The following is an 18,940-nucleotide window of genomic DNA, read 5'->3' as shown; positions in this document are numbered from 1 at the left end:
TTATCTGTATGAAATTTTAGTTCGTATTGACTGCTAGTGTTTTTGATGTAGCCTATTGTGAAACTAGGCAAATATCTAGATGAGCTGATGTACCCCCTTATGCATACCCCTGGTTGAGAACTACTGTTATAAAACAAACAACCAGGATAAAAACAAAAACATCTAGAGCAGTGCACTTGGAGCTTCAAGGTAAATCAATCTCCAAATCTTGTTGGTTTAGAGTATCATAATACATGTATTCAATACAACATTCAAATTAATGGTAGATAGACCATATCACTGAAAGAATCCCTTATTTAAAATAGCAAATGTCATTTGTTTACCAGTTTTGTTGTAGCTGTTTTGGCCTCAGGATATTAGAGAGATAAGGTGGGTGAGGTAATATCTTATTGGATCAACTTCCATTGGTGAGAGACAAGTTTCTGAGCTATGCAGAACTGCTCTTCAATAAATTCCTACATGATCTGCAGCTGCATCTTGCTCACTAGCCCACGTATTTTGCACCTCAAGTTCTTGGCAGGCAGATGAGTTAGAGCTGTTATTAATTACAATCCCTTCAGTGTGATGCTACGAGTTCTAATATTCCTGGTAACAAAACAGGACTAGTTTAAGCCTTTTGATTTCTGCAACTATATCTGTTGTATATACTGCATACCTCTTCTCTCCATCCCCACCCATTTACCTTCATGTCACACACATGCACACCCAGCTTTTTGAGAAAAAAATAATCAGCATTTAAAATAGATTGATTTTCTCTGCCTTATAATTCTGCTGCACTACCGATCAAAGTCACAATACCTGAAAATCTGGTCCCTGATGATGGGATAGCCGCCTGTTACGACATTGTTTACATAAGATGTGAACCACTCCAAATAAGAAGTACCTAGACGCCAAAGAGGGAAAGTTTTACAAGAGCAGGTACACTTATAATTAAACCAGTTCCAATATTACTTTTTTTTTTTTTTTTAAACATAGGCAATATAAAAGCTAGTAGTAGTATAAAACAATTCCCAGACCTCTGTAGCGGAGTAACATTCCTCTTCCTGCTCTATTCAGGACATTGAACTCTGCTTTTGCTGGGAACTGAATTATGGCTTAAATGGTTTGCTTGTTATCTTCTACTCTCTCTGTTACAGCTAAAATGAGACTGCACACTCTTCAGGCCAGGAACAATGACTTTCTATTTATATTGTGAAGTACCTTGCACAATTCTGGATGCTTTTATACATCAACAACTGCCTTTTAGACCTTTGATGGTACTGCATGATTGAAGGAGATGTTGGCTTTACAAGTAATGTAATTACTATACCCATTTCCTAGGCACTGTACTCCACAGTTAATCCAATATTCTATTTGCTAAATCTGGTAGGTCCATTACTGGACCTACAAGCTTGGTTTTGGTTCATAAGTATCTGCATGTATAAACAGGTAAAGTATTAAAGTTTCTAAGAAATCTAGAAATTTTTGCAAGTTTCTGTACTCACAAGAACAAAGCTGGAAAGTAGGGTGGAAGAATGTGTAACATGCACACCTGTTACCACCATAAGGCTCAGAGCTCTGGGTTTAATAGGTCACTCAATATAGAAACAGCTTTCCAAAAACCTGCAGTCATCATTTTGAGAACAGCTGGATTTATCAGGATCGTAAAAATTCAGTAATGCGACAGATTCAACTTTGTTCATTAAACGGACTCTGTCAAAGTCCTCAAAGACAAGACATTATCCTCTATATGTGAAATACCCTATAGGTAATTCAATTAATTCAAGCAATGTATTATGGGTTTTAGTAATGGAAGATCAATAGTTCTTTAAATTTTGGTTTATATTATTGATGTGAAATGTTTATTTTTAAGTTAATGATTTCATAATATTTTATTTCTCCCAAGCTACACAGGGCTGCTATGTCACAAAGCAGTAATTAACACAATTTTCTCATCTCTTGTTCCTAATTTTTTCCTAAAAAGCCAATTAACTATTTGTACTCTCCTGCCATCTTTGGGGCTCCTCTGTTGCTTAGAAGTTTCCAGTAATTTCTCTTCTCCATTTTCCTTCTTCTATCGCCCACCCAATCATCTTCAACATTGTGTCTTGGTCTTGAAATGCTAGAGGTTGGGGTGCACACTACCTGTATGATTCACTCCGCAGTTTGAACACTTGGGTTTTATATGAAAGTAGGAAATACTTAGCAGATTAATCTTCTCATCTACATGGAATGTTCTGTGCCATCATGCTGGTGAACAACATTGTTTCCATAAGGACAAGGCCAACCCAAAGTGATAGTTAACACTAGATCACTGCAGTCACTATCTCTAAAATAGTTCATTTTCCTCACAAATTGCAAATAATTAGAATAGAACTTTGAACTTCAACACTTTTCATCTGAAGATTTCAAAGAACGAGATGGTAAACCTCAACATTCTTGAGAGGAAGATGACAGATAGTGATTTCATCACCCAGCACTGCAATACAACTACCTCTGGGGTGGAATAAGTGACATGTTTTCCAATACACAGCCACTGCAAGTCCAAAATTGCAGGACTAGAAGACTAGGAAGTCTTAGTAAGAGTTTCTCTTGCCTTTCCTTTTACCCATAAATGAAAGCATTATGGCATGGCCCAGTGGGGCTATTACTCATCATTGGTGTTACACTAGAAACAACCTGTGATGCAGGTTAGCATAGATGATGCATATTAATGGAAGTCTAAATTAAGGTATAGTTTTCACTCAACAGAAAAGCAGTTCAGTTAGTTGAAGGCTTCCGTAGCCAATAGCTAGGGCTCTACCAAGTTTTGGTCCATTTTGGTAAATTTCATGATCATAGGATTTTTTAAAAAATAGTAAAATTTCATGATTCATGTGGGCCCAGCTGTGACGGCAGCGCTGCCGCCAGCAGCAGTACAGAAGTAAGGGTGGCAATACCACAACCTCCCTATAATAACCTTGTGACCCCCCCCACCTTCTTTTGGGTCAGAATCCCCAGTTTGAGAAATGCTGGTCTCCCCTATGAAATCTATATAGTACAGGGTAAAAGTGCACAAAAGAGCAGATTTCACAGGGGAGTTCAGATTTCACGGTCCATGACATGTTTTTCACAGCCATGAATTTGGTAAGGCCCTCCCAATAGCCTTCAGGAGAAAAGGCGGGGGGGTAGGGAGGATTCGAGAAACTTTCTACTACAGTCCCAGCCCATGTCAAAAGAACATCATAAGAACTCTACAGTCATCAAGTAATGACTCCAAAATCTTCCTCTCCCTTCCTTATGCTTTGAACAATGCAGTTAGAGAGAACCTGAAAAATCCAGGAACATTTCTTCTAAATGTAACTATACCCAAAAAGAAAAATTCTCATTGAGAGGCACAATATATATTGAACCTGTGACATGACTGCAAAGGCTACTAAAAATTCCCTCTCCCAGGCTACAGTTCATGGTGTTTTTTGAATGACCTGTCTCCAACAGCTCCTCTGATGGTTACCCTAAAGGTTGCTACATGTTTTGTCAGACTGACCAGTGTGTTGAATAACTCAAAAACAGAGGTGTGACGTAACAAGCATCAGTAGGGAAATAAAACGGTTTTGGAACTGATTTCAACTAGTTGTTCAAGTTCCAATACCGGGTATAAGTTTCTCAGCAGTAAGAATACAAGTTTAGTGCTTACTTTGTGCAGGTCAAAATGTTGTGCAAATGTACTAAACAGCTCTCAGCATAGGTATATTTTTTATTAACATATGCAACTTAAGACAGAATGAAGTGGTTAGATATGCTGGCATCTCTAAACAAGGTATTTTTTGCATGAATATGTCCCCCCCACTTCAACATGCTCTTACCTGTAATGAACATATCAATAGCAGATGGATTACGGGCCATCTGATCCTAGAAATGGAACAAAAATTAAGTGTGTATATTGAAAAGCAGACTGATTTTTTTCTTGACATCCTAAATACCTGAGTATTTTCCTAGTATTATCTAGGCCCAAACCTAACTTCTTCAATAGAGCATCCAAATCCCACAATCAGATGTTCAAATCAGTATTTAAGACACAAATTCTGTCCCATGTGTCTAAGTGCCAAGCTGAGCATTCAAACACACAGTTGGGACATTCCACTAAGGTGATCACATTTGAAAATCAGGCTTAGAATAATCTGAAAACTAACTCCACCTAATTTTTAGAGCTCCTACCTTTATATTCCTTCCTACCAAAGAATCTGTATTGTCTCAAGAGGAACACAAATATTAACATTTAAATGCCTTCAATTTCTCATAATATACTCCAGGCAAAATAGACATTTAGCATAACATAAAAAAGGTGTACAAGATTTTTTTCAATGTCCCCATCAATGTCAGGTGACTAGAACTCCCATTGCTACACATGAGGAAAATAACTAGTAGATCCTAACAGGTTAAGGTTCTGTAATAAAGTCTGCTACTTGAGAGTTCCAAGCTCCCGGCATCTTTCTTTACGAATCTGCGCTGAATCCCATGGGCAGGTAGAATTAGGTCATCAGTTTCAACAACTGCTTTTCAAGGGGTTTTAGCTTAATTCCAATTCAAAATTAAGACTCAAACCGTAGCCAAGGTATCTGTTGTTGTTGCTTGTCATTGCAGTTTTACTCTGATGCCAAGTAATATGTACTGCAATAATTTTAGTACAATGAGAATAATTAATAGTTTATTCTTGAATGTGAGTGACCTTGCTTTTGAGGGTTTCAGATTTAACCTTGGTGTACGTTTTAAAAATGCACAGTTTAGTAAGTAATGTACAACCTGACCAGTTAGAAAGTTCTAACAGAAATATTTTAAAAGTTAACTTATAAATTGCTAATGCTGTAAACTCAACCTGGAATGGAGAAGTCAAGCTGAGTTCACCCTGTGCATTTTCCACGGATAGTACAAAATCTACAACTGGAGTTTAGTAAATAGTTTTGTTGGTGACAGTTGACAAGCTGCACTGGTTCAGCAATGCTAACCAGAGTAGGAAATGTTTTTTTCTATCAATAAAATAGAGCACAGATAGCAGATCCACTTATTAAGAGACAAAGAGTCCCATGGCACCTTATAGGCAAACAGACGTACTGGAGCATAAGCTTTCGTGGGTGAATACCCACTTTGTCAGATGAATTTATAACTTTTTATAGATCCAGACTAATACCCTACCCCTCTGACACTTATTAAAGAGAGAATATCTTGACAATTCCTTTTCTGACTATACTCACACTTTAATCCGTGAAAGAGACAAAGCTGTTCAGGAACTGAGGGCTTGATTCTCTCCACACACTAATGGGACTTAGGAGTCAACTCCACTGAAAATCAATGGAATTATACCAGTGCAAGCAAGAACACCCAGACTCCGATATTAGGGCGTTGCCATCATTGTAGTATCAGAAGCAATTTTATAAAGCTTTCAACAAGATTAAATGGTCTGTTTTTTTTTGTTTTCTTTTTAAGTAACACTGATCTTCTGTTCTTTCACTGTAGAGTAAGCATTGTATATGATCTTTTTGGGAAACATACAACATTTTCTTTGTTTTGCTGTTTCTAGAAAACAAGTCTAGAACTCACTGCCAAAATCCCCCACCATGCAAAACAAAGTTTAACAATGAAAAAGTGTGACTTGCTAAAACAGACAGGGACAAATTCATGCCTGGCATAATTCTACCAAATTTAATAGATTAAAGCAGTGATGAGTTTGACCCATTTTGTCTTAAAATCTGTATAGACGTTGGCTACAATCATTACTAGTGGGGGCATTCTGCATCAAAAAAATTAAAAAGCTGCGCACATTTTAAATTTCTGCAAAATTCCACAAATTTTATTTGTCAAAACAACACTAAATAACCATGCCAGTTTCCATTATTTTGGTAATTTATTTCAAAATACCTGTCAGCAAGTATGTCTATAACAATACAGACACACACAAAAATTTGCCCAGAAGTAGAGAGTTTTTAAAAAAACAACAAAAAACAAACAAAAAAACTTATGACAACCCAGTTCCTGTTTCTCTGCCCCTTTCCCCTCCCCTGAGCCCAGTCAGGAGGGCAGACACTCACAAGCCCTTACCCACAAAGCCCACCTGCAGGTCCTCCAGCCAATACACCCAAACATCCTCTTCCTCAGAGCCCAATCAGGGGGCCTCCCCCAGCCCAGATACCCATACCCCATCCCCAGCTGCAGGAACCCCCTCTACCCCAGAACCAAGGGATCCAGAGGGAGAAACAGACTGATGCTCTGTCCCAGGCTTGCACACAGTTTCCTGCGTGCTGCCCTCTTATTTCCTCAGGGCATGCTGGGAACTGCAGCTGCCAGGAACCCTCTAGCTCTCCCCCCCAGCAGAGTCTATGTGCAAAATGGGCTCTGCCAAGTCCAGTGACCCCTAGTAGCAGCTAGCAGCACTGCAGCCCATTTCTTCGGGGGAAAGAAAATTCTGCACGCACAAGGTTAATTTCTGCAAAATTCTGCATTGCGCAGTGGCACACAATTCCCCCAGGAGTAACTGCATTACACACTACAGTCACATCACTGTTGTGTTAAACAGTCTTCTTCGGTAATTTTGGTGTACACCTGAGGGCAACTCAAAAGACATTTTTATTTACCAGTTAAATGTTCTCATAGTATACAGAGCATCCACTCATTAAACTGGGCATACTGTATATGTCACATGTTTTATAACATGAAAAGGACAAATGCCAGTTTTATCAAAAAGATAGATTTATAAACAAACATTTCTTCCTTACTGGACATTGGTAGAAGATCTCATATTTATTACGACCCTCCACACTCTCCAGTGCCATGTATTGACTCAGGCCAGTGTGAATGCAAAAGGTTAGAGGAAGACATTGTTTCAAACCAAGACGCTGTTGAAATCCCCCAGCTGCTGTGTCAATATCCAATAAATCCTCTGAACGATAGTGATTGGATAGTGCCATACTTCCCATCAACCTTAGAAGGAACAACAAAAATAGAAACAATGAACACTTGATTAACAATGCAAAGATAGCTTTTACCCTTTACTCAATGAACAAACAATTCATTCTAAGGTCTAATTCTGCCATCTAGGCATAATACTTATACCCAAAGAAATGTGAATTGTAATGTTATCTACAGAATCAGGTCCTCAATTCGTAACACCAGCCTTACAGATTTCATTTCTGTTTTAAGAAAAAATGAAACGGTTTTAACAAATATTGACTTGCTCATTTTCCATGCTTAGCACAGGAAGAAAGGGAGTTCTGGAACACTCTGGTGACTGCCAGTTGCCTCAAGTTAAAGCAGCCTAGGGCACCTGTTCAACACTGAAATAGCATAATAGGGCAGCTTCACAAGGCAGAAACTGGAACTATATTCTGCATTTAAAGTTTTGCATCAACTCCTTTCAGTACTAAAAGGAATATTCATGAATACTTAGTTTCTAAAGGTCAAGAAATTATCAACTTTAGTAACAAATATTTGACAAGACACATTGTTACCTAGAAGAAAAGAACAAGAATATTTGTGGCACCTTAGAAACTAAGGTGCCACTCATACTCCTGTTCTTTTTGCAGATACAGACTAACACGACCGCTACTCTGTAATTGTTACCTAGATTCATTCACAAAATGAGTTGAGACTGAAGCCAGATGTAAGAAGTTAATAAAATTCAACAACTTTGCTCATCCCTTAAGAATAGTTATAGAAACAAGTCAGCAATTATTTTAACAGATATATATTTATGGATCTGCACTTAGGGTTTACATTGACCTGAAAATTATTCAGTTACATTTGGAAGGAAAAGAAAACCCCCATGAAGCATGCTTCTCTTTTTCATCAGCAGAATCTGAAAAATAGTTCACATTTAGCTGGCCAATCTGCCTTAGGTTATAAATGCACACTAAATCAAAAAAAGCAGACACCTAAAATAATCATGAAAACTTTGACATGTAGCGTTAAACACCACAACATTTTGCAGATTACAGCACTCTCATTGTTTTCTGGCACAATTTGATGGACATTCTTCAGTAGCTCTCTATACGTACAAATATTTCCAATACAGCTGGGCTGGTGAGAGACATGTTTGTTGGAAGACATTGGAAAGAGCAACTGGTGAAGTGGAAAGGAGAGAGAATCACACAGTGCCTAGTTCAAGGTATCAGTATTCGAGCTAAGAATAAAACAAAAAAGTCAAGAGAGATTTCACACTTTTAGCTTGCTTTAAAAAAAAAAAGAAGTAGGGAAAGGTTAATAGGATAAAAACGTGAACAGTCTTAGCATCCAGCCCTAGTTACTCCAAAGCATTGCTTAAGCATGACTACACTCTTATGTGGCAGGTAAACAGCTTTGGAAATTTCTGAAGTGTCAAGAGCAACACTGACCAGATCCTTCAAGAAGCTGTTTTATGTCTTTCACTATTTTCTCATAAAATGTGCAGTTTGGATACATTAGTAATATTAAGCCAGGATTTAATAGCTCTTGAGGGTCATACTAGGACAGCATTTCCAGAAGTTTTTACCATTTCCTAACCAGTTCCATTACATCAATCCTTGATACTTGGCTTTTGTTAAATCACTGATTTGCCCACAGAGGGGAGATTTTCAAAGGGGAACAAGGCATGTCATTCCCATTGCCTAATTCCCTTTCGAAAATCTCTTCTAGAATACCTACTTGTAAAGGGTTCAAGTCATCCTCATGAATATGCAGAAATGGTTACTTCTTACACACCTGGGGCTGGGGTTGGAGGGAAAAGACACCAAAAAAGGCTCAAGCTGCCACCCAGTGAGAAGTTAGAGGTGCCATAAACATGCAAAAGCCAACTAAACACACGTGCACACACACACACCTTCAGACCTCCATCTTTTCTCATCAACATACCATTCTTGGCAGTATTTCCACCACTCATGTCACTTTCCCTCAAATACAGTCCAGTGTGCTAAACATGCGAGGCTTGAAGGTGCACAATACGCAACCATGTTTAGTCACTTGTTTAAGATATCAAGAATTGTCAGTTTTACATTTCAGGGAGATTTCATCTTTTCAGTAATATGGAAAAAAAATTAAAAAGTATATTTTGTAGGATGCAAAATTTCTATTCTATTCTTCTACTTTTCTGGTAGTTCCACCTCCACACTTAAGACTATTCTTGTATTGCCAGGTCTGGAAATTAGTTCCCTGACCATTTTATACCATTTATTCTGCAAATTCTTGTACAAAATAGGCTAATTCTGTTCTCAATTAAAACACAGAGAATCCAGAGTAACTCTGTAAATATTGATGTAATTGAGGGCCACAAATATCCACGGCTAAAATTTTGTTAATTATGAAGGGTAAAACTTTCCAAAAGCATTGAAGTCCCATTTTCAAAAGTGACTTGGGCATTTAGGATCCTAGCTCCATTGCAAAGGAACTTAGATGCCTAGGTCCCACTGCTAAGGCACAGCTGACAGTGGGACATAAGTTCTTGTGAAGATTTCACCCAAAGAACACAATAGCTAACTTCTATTCTGTATATAATATTTTGCATAACCTGCTCAGCAGGCACTGCAATCCTCACTCCATATCTCAGTTTAACTGAACTTGCCACCATGAAGAAAAAGAAATAATTAAACAGAACCGATAGTAGGTTTAACTCCTTACCCAGGAACAACTAGTTTCTGTCCATTATGAATACGAAATGAACACCGATAATCATCAGGGAGTTTGCAACCTATTTGTGCTTCCACAGCATCTAGGTCTTCCTCCTGCACACTATCTGCAAACACATTAAAAACAGATTTTTTTTAGGTGGCATCTTCAGACAAGAGAAAACTATTGCTTCAGAGATTATCTCAATAAATTGGGTCCTGCCTAAAGTACTTTACTTTGTGTAAACCCTCTTAAAATCCAATTGGATAATGCCTGATAAAAACTGGTGGCTCTCTTAAGACAACTAGAGACAAATGTTGCTTTTATTTACACAGTTGCAACCCCTTTGGCTTCAATGCAACCTAAATCATTTCACTGGAGCTGCATTGCTGTAAGTCAGAGCTGAATTTGGCCTAACTAAATGTTTAAGTTTTTCAGCTATGCTATAATGGCATCTGCAAATGAAAAACTAGAAAGTTTTTCCTAATATCTAATCTAAATTTCTCTCACTGCAGATTGAGCCCATTACTACTACTTCTACCTTCAGTAGACAAGAAGAACTACTGATCACGATCCTCTTGATAACAGTCCTTAATATGTTTGAAGACTGTTAATCAGGTCCTCCCTCAGTCTTCTTTTCTTAGACTAACCATGCTCAGTTTTTAACCTTTCCTTAAAGATCAGGTTCTCTAAACCTTTTATCAGTTTTACTGCTCTCCTCTGGATTCTCTCCAACATGTCCACATCTCTCCTGAAGTGTGCCATACAGAAGTCGACATAATACTCTAGCTAGGGACTCACCAGTGCTGAGCAGAACAAGACAGTTACCTCCTGTGCCTTACATATGACATCTCACACCCCAGGATATTTGCCTTTTCACAACTGCATCACATTGTTGATTCATTCAGTTGTGACTCATTAGGAACCCCTCAGATCCTTTTCATCAGTACTATCACCCAACCATTTACTTCCCACTTTGCAACTGTGCATTTTCCTTCTTAAGTGTACTACTTTTCACTTGTCTTTACAGAATTTCATCTCGTTGATTTCAGATCAATTCTTTCATTTGTCAAGGCTGTTTTGAATCTAATCCTGCTCTCCAAAGCACTTGTAACCCCACATACTTGGTATCATGCGAAAGTTTTATTAGCGAACTCTCAACTCTATTATCCAAGTCTTGAAATGAAAAATATTAAATAGTACAATCACACTATTATGACACCCTGACAGCCATCAAAAAGATATCCCTATTTAGTTACAGGATAGGTGCAGTACAGGCAAAAGCAATGTAAGTTTCCTCACTGTATGGCATCTCTTATTCAATAAGAAGGCAGTTAAATTTTCACAATAATTCAATCTTTGGCCGCTTTGCTGAGGCTACCAATTAATATAGTGCTTTGTGCAACCTGGACATTCATCCTCTGGAAAATGGGCTTAGAAAAAACACACACCACATTTAACATAGGCCAACAGCCACAAGACAGTATTTACTACTGGTGAATGTAGTGACCAGGGAGGGATTTGAACCAGACACCTAGTTGTGAAAGACTAGCCAGATACAAGAAAATCCACAAACAACATGGTGTTAAGGTTGCAAGACCTCAACCCTATTTTAGGTACTAATGTGGTTCCTATTACTGCAGTATGAAAGTTCCTTGATCTTTAATGTACTTATACTCAACACCTCTGAAGTAGGAAGTGCTATTATCCCCATTTTATAGATGGGGAAATGTCACAAAGACACATTAAGTGACTTGTCACAGAGGCAGCATGTGGCATAGTAGAGAATTGAGCCCAGGTTGTCTCAGACTAGCAGCCTAGCCATCTGACTGTCCTTTCCTCTACACTACCCTGAGCTCTTCATGTCCTTCTAGAACAGTAGTCCTCAACCTTTTTCATCTGGTGGGTGCCAGACGACGAGCCCAAGGACCGTGGCGGCGGACGAGCATCCGCCAAAATGCCGTCAACAAGTGGGCGTCAATAGGTGTCGCCGTCAAAATACGGCCGACAAACAGTGTCATCCAGAGGCGTCGCCGCAGCCGAAAATCAGCAGCATTTTGGAGGCGACGCCTCTGGATGATGCGGCTTGTCGACGGCATTTTGGCAGATGCTCGTCCGCCGGCCACTAAGTGGGCGCACTTAGACACCCCAGCAGGTGCCATGGCGCCCGTGGGCACTGCACTGGGGACCCCTGTTCTAGAACATGAGTTTGTTGCGATTGTCAAAGGAGCCTAAGAGAGTTAGGCAGCCAAGTTCCTTTAGGCGCCTTTGAAGATCTCAGCCTAGATTCCTAAAATTCAAACATTCCAAAACAAAGACGTAGAGTTAAGAATATTTACATAGAAAAATCAAGATACAAATATTAGAAAAACAGGAAATGCAGAGTAACACTTCCCACACAGTAGCCAGGCAACCTTTTGATCCCTGCTCTAAGGATTCACTCAGGGAAATTATAATACCTCACCCCATCTCAGCCTTTTTAAAACCTGAACTCGGCTACCCGGTTACAAGTCCTCCCCAAGTTAAGAGTGCTACAGAGAGCACAGTGAGGGGTCTGCAGGAGTGTATGAACAGAAGTGCCAATTGGGTGTTGAGGAAGGCACAGAGGAAGTAGCCAGATTTTGCCACTGCTCTGGAATCTGTGCAGTCTACCAACAGTTTCCTAGCTGAATTTACGATGTTTGTTTTACCAATGACACTTAGTGGGCCTTACTACTTGAAAAATCAACCCCCTTATTCTCCTCCTCCACCCCTCCCGGTGATAATTCTTAAAACACTTATGCCAATTTAATAGAGAAGAGGCTAGCAGCAAATCACTCTTGTGGAGGGGCTCAACTTTGGACCTTGCTTCACGTCTTGGTTCACTTGACCCTGGATTTGAAGGCCTTCAGGACAGGAAATGGGCCCACATGTTCTCTCAGACTTGTCCAAGAAGTTTGGGAAATCAGTGAGGAACAGAGGGAAGGATAGGACCATGTCTAAGATTGGGGATAATCTTTTTTGGAGTTCAGTTTAATAAAAGTTGGTACATTTGCTTATGTAGGGCACCTAGATTATGCAGTGGATGTAAAACTTTATAACTATAAAAATATATCTTGGCTTTAAAAACAAAAATAATGTTTATACAATACCTTTCAAAGAACCAATCATCCGGGGACACCGCTGTCCCAAGTATCTCTCTATATCATCCCACGCTTTTTTAAGTGTAGCATAATATTGAATATACCTTCCTAAATCAGAGTAAATACTTAAGAAGATAGCCTTCCAGCTCTGCTTTCTCAGAGTCTTCTCTGCCCTGAATAGACAAGAATAAAAATATGATAAGTTTCTAGTCTAACAAATTCACTTTAAAAACAATAAGTTATTGCTTAGGCAGTTAGGGTTCTGCTAAGTCAAATTATAACATTATATTATAATAGTGTACATAGATACACTTCAGCCCTGTGAAGGTACAGATGTTCAACTAATTCATGGAACTATTCAAATTTTTAGTTTCCTTTGCAAGTAACTACATTTCAGCCAGTCATCTTTTCTTTAGAGGACTATGGGCCATTATTAAACTCAGGAACTTGTAGAAAACTAAATCAGATCAATTTAAATTGCATGTGCAGAAGACATTTAAGTTTAAAAAAAAAAAAAAAAAAAAAAAGGTCCAGTCCTGCTGTCCTTTCTCAATTTTGCCTAAATAAGGATTACAGGACCAGAAACCAGGTCACAAAACATAGAGGTGACAATTAAAATAAAGATTTCATGTGTAGATGAGATTTTATTTTCCAAAGAGCACCTCCTGCAATAAAAAGAAACAAATGCCCATTATAAATTGAGACAAATAGCAGGGGATTCAGCTTTTACTCATTTGTAGAACAACAATGAACATTTCAGCATTTAAGTCACAAAGAAACTCTGTATTCAGAGAGAGTTCACAATCTAAAAAACAGATACAGAGAAGACAGGACACATTAAGACAAACAAACAGAGAGGGTAATAACTTGGAAGGTTTATTAAATTGTTATCAATTCATTCTTGTATACATCATAAAAGAGAAGTCTTTGAAAGAGCTGAGTGAGGAAAAGGTGTTGGGAGCATAGTTAGGGAAAGCATGTGGCCTTAAAGTTTTCAAAATAGTTCCCATAAAAATCAATCAGACTTAAAGAACAACCACTCAAAGTAAGTAACACTGAAAATGAACTCCCAAAACAATTCTGTCCTTGTAGAAAAAGGCCTAAGGAGATAAGTTGAAGACCAGACTAGCATGCCAGGCACTGCCATTTAGGAAGCTCAGATACAATGATATGGCCCATCCACTAACGCTGAAAGGTTGAAAGTTCTACCAGGACTGAGTGTTCCTGAGCTGCTAGAGGGCTGGAACCAGTGGCAGATTAGCACAGTCCAAGGCACCCATGCCCAGAGGTCCCGGCCCCTGTAGCAGCACTGGAACCTGTGTAAAAGTGTATGTGGGGGGGGGGGGTTTCATCCACATGACAACACAGGTGCTGGAATTGTGCCTCCTGATCAGGCCAAATGCTGGAGCTGGGCTGTGGTAAGAACTATCCAGGAAGCCTGAGCTACTGTGGGGAGCCTCAGACCCTCTACCCGCCCTGAGTGGAGGGTCAGGGTGGCAAAAGCAGCCCCTGGCCCAGGTACCCACACCCCAGGGTGCACCACCCAGGGTAGGTGGAGGGTCCAGGGCTCCCCAGAGTGGCCTGGGCTCCCTAGGTGGTTCTTACCACTGCCACGCTCTGGCTTCAGGCCTGGCCAGGGGCAGGGCCTCGGAGGGGGAAGAGGAGGAGCAGGGCCCCATGGTGAGTGGGAGCTAAGGCCAATCTTAGCCTCCAACCAGGAAGAGGTTGGCACCACTAGCAGAGGCTGTGCTTTATAGTTGGGGAAATGATTATCACTTTATCAGCTCCCTTGCTGTGATGTAGCCTCAGGCAGGCATGGCAGGGGCTGTGCTACACCCATGTTAAAAAGTGGGCAGGCATGGCCCTCCCACATTTAAAAGGGGGGAGGGCCATGGCCACGCTGGTCCTCTCTGGTTCCAGCCTCTTTGGCCTCCCAGGGTGTTGGGAGCCCAAATGTTCTTTGTGCCCAGGGCCCCAATAAATCTTAATCCGCCTCTGGCTGAAACTGTTGACTGATCAACTGAGGAGCAAAAGTAGTTAGCTTTCTTAAGAGAGTTCTTAGTCAAAAGGATGCTGTGATGGGATCCCCCTAGGATGCCACCTGGCACTGGGGTTCCACTGAGCCCTCTGACTCACCAGCCTGGGCTCCTTCTCACCCGGTCCTGCTGTGACAAACTGTAGACCGCTCTCAGTCCTACACTCCCACGAGCATTCACACAAGCAGGGACACACCCAGCAGCAGCAGCAACTTGCAGGCTGACCAGCCACAGCATGAACCAACAATAGAGAGGCTACCGCCAAAATAACCCCAGCTTCCCAGCCTAGGACTCCAGAGCTATACCCCCCTTCCCTGGTCAAAACTCTGGCCAACATGAATTTATTACCGGGTTCACCCTTCCCCCAGTGTGGAGAGGAAAATGCAACAAGCTTGTGTTAATCAAGTTGAGATTTTTCACCAAACACTGCACTTAAAGGCACACTGGTTTAGATTAAAATATAAAACAAGTTTATTAACTATAAGAAGATATATTTTAAGTGACTATAAGTACACCACTACCCTGATATAATGTGAACTGATTTACTGCGTTATATCCGAATTCGTGTTATAGAATTGCTCCAGGGGGGCGGGCCTGCACACTCCGGTGGATTAAAGCAAGTTCGATATAACATGGTTTCACCTATAATGTGGTAAGATTTTTTGGCTCGCGAGGACAGTTTTATATCAGGGTAGAGGTGTAATAGTGAAGAGATCGAAGTGAATTACCTAATAAACAAAGTCGCAAACTAAGCCTAAGATACTAGAAAGACTGGATATGAATCAGCAATTTTTCACTCTGATGATACAAGCAGGCCTGCAGATTCTCAAGGCACAAGCTGCACTTGTTTGCGGCTTGGGCTTCTCAAGTCCTTTCTTTTCCAAGTTTTTCCATATGGTGGGAACCCAGTGTTTCAAAATCAGTTCCCAGCCCAGCTTGTGGTAAAATACAGGTACCCAAAATGGAGAATAGTGTCTTGTGGTCTGGTCACTTGCCTTTGCATGCCCTTCTGAGTCACAGCAGCCATTAATTACAGACTGTCTGCAGCATTCTCAGGAAGGCTCACCAGGTGGGGGATAAGCTTCGCTTAAGACCTACTGTTTTTCCTAATAGCCCGTTAGCTGGTTGTGAAGGGCCCATTCAGGGTATCTAGACTGGAACATCTCGCCTAGTGGGTGTCACCCTAGTGTAACTACATTTGAAATACAGATACATAGTAAATATTCATAACTTCATATACAAAAATGATACACACATACAAATAGGATAATTGTATTCAGCAAATCATAACTTTTCCAAGGACACCTCACGACTCATCTTGTACAAACTGCATCATTATTATATCATAATTGTACCTCCCATGATGAATATGGGGTGTAGTGTTACAGATGCCATCTTGGTAGAAGCTGAGGGGGAGGACTGGCAAGACTGGGTATGCATGAAGGGAAACAGAATTCTCGATTTTGTATATTTCCACTATGTTGCTTTTAGGCTGTTCTATTCAAAATGAGCAGTTTCTTTTCTCTCATGCAGCTTTCGGATTCAGAAATAACAGGTTAGTTATATTTTAGAGGGAAGGCCATTTCCAAATACTACAAAGCATGTAAAAGTTAGGAAACGCTTTTGCGTTTACCGATTTAGTTTGAATGAGAACATGTAAATAGAATACAATATCCATTTGCAAAATGGAAGTATTCACAGCCATTTTATTTTCAGAGATTGCAAGTAAAGTGACAGTAACTGTAATTTTATGTGCCCTCCATTCCTCATGTTCACTCACTCTATATGTTCTCATTTGCTGAGTTTTGCCTACATTTAGGTCCTAATCTCATTAGAGTCTCTGACCTCTGTATCTGTGTAGCACTTCAATTAAGTCAATGGAATATCATCCATGCAAAGCATTTGCAGGATCATGGTCTTAGTTGGTAAGTTCTTTGGAACAGGGACATCATCATTAAGGCGGTGAGTCTATCACAGAAGTCACGGATTCCATGACTTCTGCAGCAGCTGCTGCTGGCCCAGGGGCTGCTCAAGCCAGGCAGCCCCTGGGTCTGCAGCAGCAGTTTGAGTGTGTGGGGGGAGTCTCAGGGCTGGGGGTAGGGGTTTGGGAGCTGCAGACGTTCGCTTACCTGGGGTGGGGGGGCACCCCTACAGCTCCTAGATGGCAGAGGGATTGCCACACTGTCCACACCTGCAGGCCCCACCCCTACAGCTCCCCCTGGGAGCTATCCTGCCCTGGCCCCTGCCTCTGCCACCTAGGAGCTGCAGGGATGGAGCTGGTAGGAATCCCCACCCCCAGCATCAGCAGGGCTCCCGGGTCATCTCCCCCAGCACCCCTGAACCCCTCCCCCCCACACACACACACAGCGCCTAAAACATTGCCTTAATCATCATCTGTCTGAGAAGCACCACACAAAATTGTGGCACTGTGTAAAAATTACCTGAACTGCTCCCTGAATCCATCTCCATTCCTACAGAAGAGGCTAAATCCACCATGTAACAGAAGTAACAATATTAAACAAATCTCTAGGAGTATCTTCGAGAGCTAACATTAACTTTGTTCAGTTAATATCAAAGTACAGCTGATCTCAAAATTTCTGTTAATACTGGATCTACAAAGCATTACTTAGAGACCACGAGAGGCTATGAAGCATTTTGCAATGTTATTCTGAAAGATCCTATGCAAAAACAGTGCTGTTAACCAAATGAGCTTCTTAAAAAACTGCTGCAAACTAATTTTTTTTTAAAAAGATAAGAAAACCCATACTTACTCAGATAAAAGCCAGTATTTCTTGCAGTGTCTTTTCCACAAGGGATCATGACTTGATAGCTGGTTTAATCTTCGACTTACATAGCAGCAGCTATAAATACAAGTCAGTGTTATGTCTGATCACAAAAAGTAGTAAAATAAGGAAGGACAAATGCAAGTCAAGGTATTAACATATTTAAGATTATATGACAAAATTTTATAGCTCTAATATTCATTTTAACAAGTTTTAACTTTATTTTTAGGGAGAACAAACAGTTTTAAATGTAATACAATTGTCATTAAAACATGTAACAAGGCTTTCTCGCCCACATAAGCAAAGAAGAAAATAAATGTTATAAACCATGTTAGAGAACCACATTTTTAATCCTGATAGATACCCAAGCAAGAACAGGGTTTTCTAAAATGGTTTATGACATTTGGGGTGGGAGGGTTACCCCTGCACCCCCTCCTGCCACAAAATAGTATTGCGTCTCATCTACATTGGCAGTCACCATAATACACCACCAGAGTCACTCCATGACGACAAATATGTCTGAGGACTGTCTTCACTATAGCTACAAAGCCAGTGAATTACAGTAACAAAATCTGCTAGTGTAGGCACAGCCCTAGAGAATGAATATTAGGGAACTTTCTTGGCAATTAAATATTTTTGTAGAATAGGCAAAGACATAGGTCTGTTCCACAGAAGAATTTTACTAGAAGTTTTCCATTGTGACACTCCATTAGAGGTGGCAGTGCTAGCATAGGATAGCTGTTAATGTTTTAATCAGTTTTATCTACTAGGCAGTCAGCCTACACTAGTGCTTTCATTGTTGCCACTACAGATGGAGCTCCATCAGAGGTAGTACAGTGAGGGAAGAAACTTTTTTTACTACTTGTCAGTTGATTACTACCTATTGAAATTAATATATTTTAGTACTTTTAAAGTACAGGAAATAATGTAACTATTAGCATGAAATAAGAACAGCACAGTGTGAATGTCTGAGAGAGCTGTTTGCACTAAGTCATCCCCCCCTCAATTTTATTTTGTTATTAAGTTTCCTCAGCTTTGGGAAATTAGCCCTTTTGAAGCACCAACTATACATACACCTCTACCCTGACATAACGCTGTCCTCAGGAGCCAAAAAATCTTACCGCATTATAGGTGAAACCCCATTATATGGAACTTGCTTTGATCTGCCAGAACGCACAGTTCCACCCCACAGAAGCGCTTCTTTACCGCGTTATATCCAAATTCGTCTTATACTGGGTCGCATTGTATCAGGGTAGAGGTGTATTATTGGATAGACCGATCCTTTGTTTACCCATATTGAATCAGGTCATGATCACTAGTTCCCAGAGAAGTATCAACTTCCAGTCAAGTGAAGAAGTGAGCTGTAGCTCACGCTGAAATAAATTTGTTAGTCTCTAAGGTGCCACAAGTA

At 40.3% G+C, this 18,940-nt stretch overlaps 1 protein-coding gene across 3 annotated transcripts in view; it reads right to left on the bottom strand.

The window, feature by feature from the left end:
* Window positions 1-18,940, bottom strand: part of FBXO3 (F-box protein 3) — a 36,646-nt gene that overhangs the window by 15,387 nt on the left and 2,319 nt on the right. For all 3 annotated transcript variants that reach the window (XR_004000062.1, XM_030560080.1, XM_030560079.1), the window contains exons 2-7: window positions 17,518-17,607; window positions 12,720-12,883; window positions 9,601-9,715; window positions 6,729-6,933; window positions 3,825-3,870; window positions 799-883 (exon numbers count right to left, since the gene is read on the bottom strand). Coding sequence is in view for 2 of the 3 variants with exons in the window: in XM_030560080.1 (XP_030415940.1) it covers window positions 799-883; window positions 3,825-3,870; window positions 6,729-6,933; window positions 9,601-9,715; window positions 12,720-12,883; window positions 17,518-17,607 (705 nt within the window). In the remaining variant the exon portion in view is untranslated. The remainder of the gene's footprint in view (window positions 1-798; window positions 884-3,824; window positions 3,871-6,728; window positions 6,934-9,600; window positions 9,716-12,719; window positions 12,884-17,517; window positions 17,608-18,940) is intronic.

This window comes from Gopherus evgoodei, chromosome 4 (genome assembly GCF_007399415.2).
Source record: "Gopherus evgoodei ecotype Sinaloan lineage chromosome 4, rGopEvg1_v1.p, whole genome shotgun sequence".
Lineage (NCBI taxonomy): Eukaryota > Metazoa > Chordata > Testudines > Testudinidae > Gopherus > Gopherus evgoodei.
The sequence above is the reverse complement of the archived record's forward strand: the minus strand, read 5'-3'. Positions and strand labels throughout refer to the sequence as shown.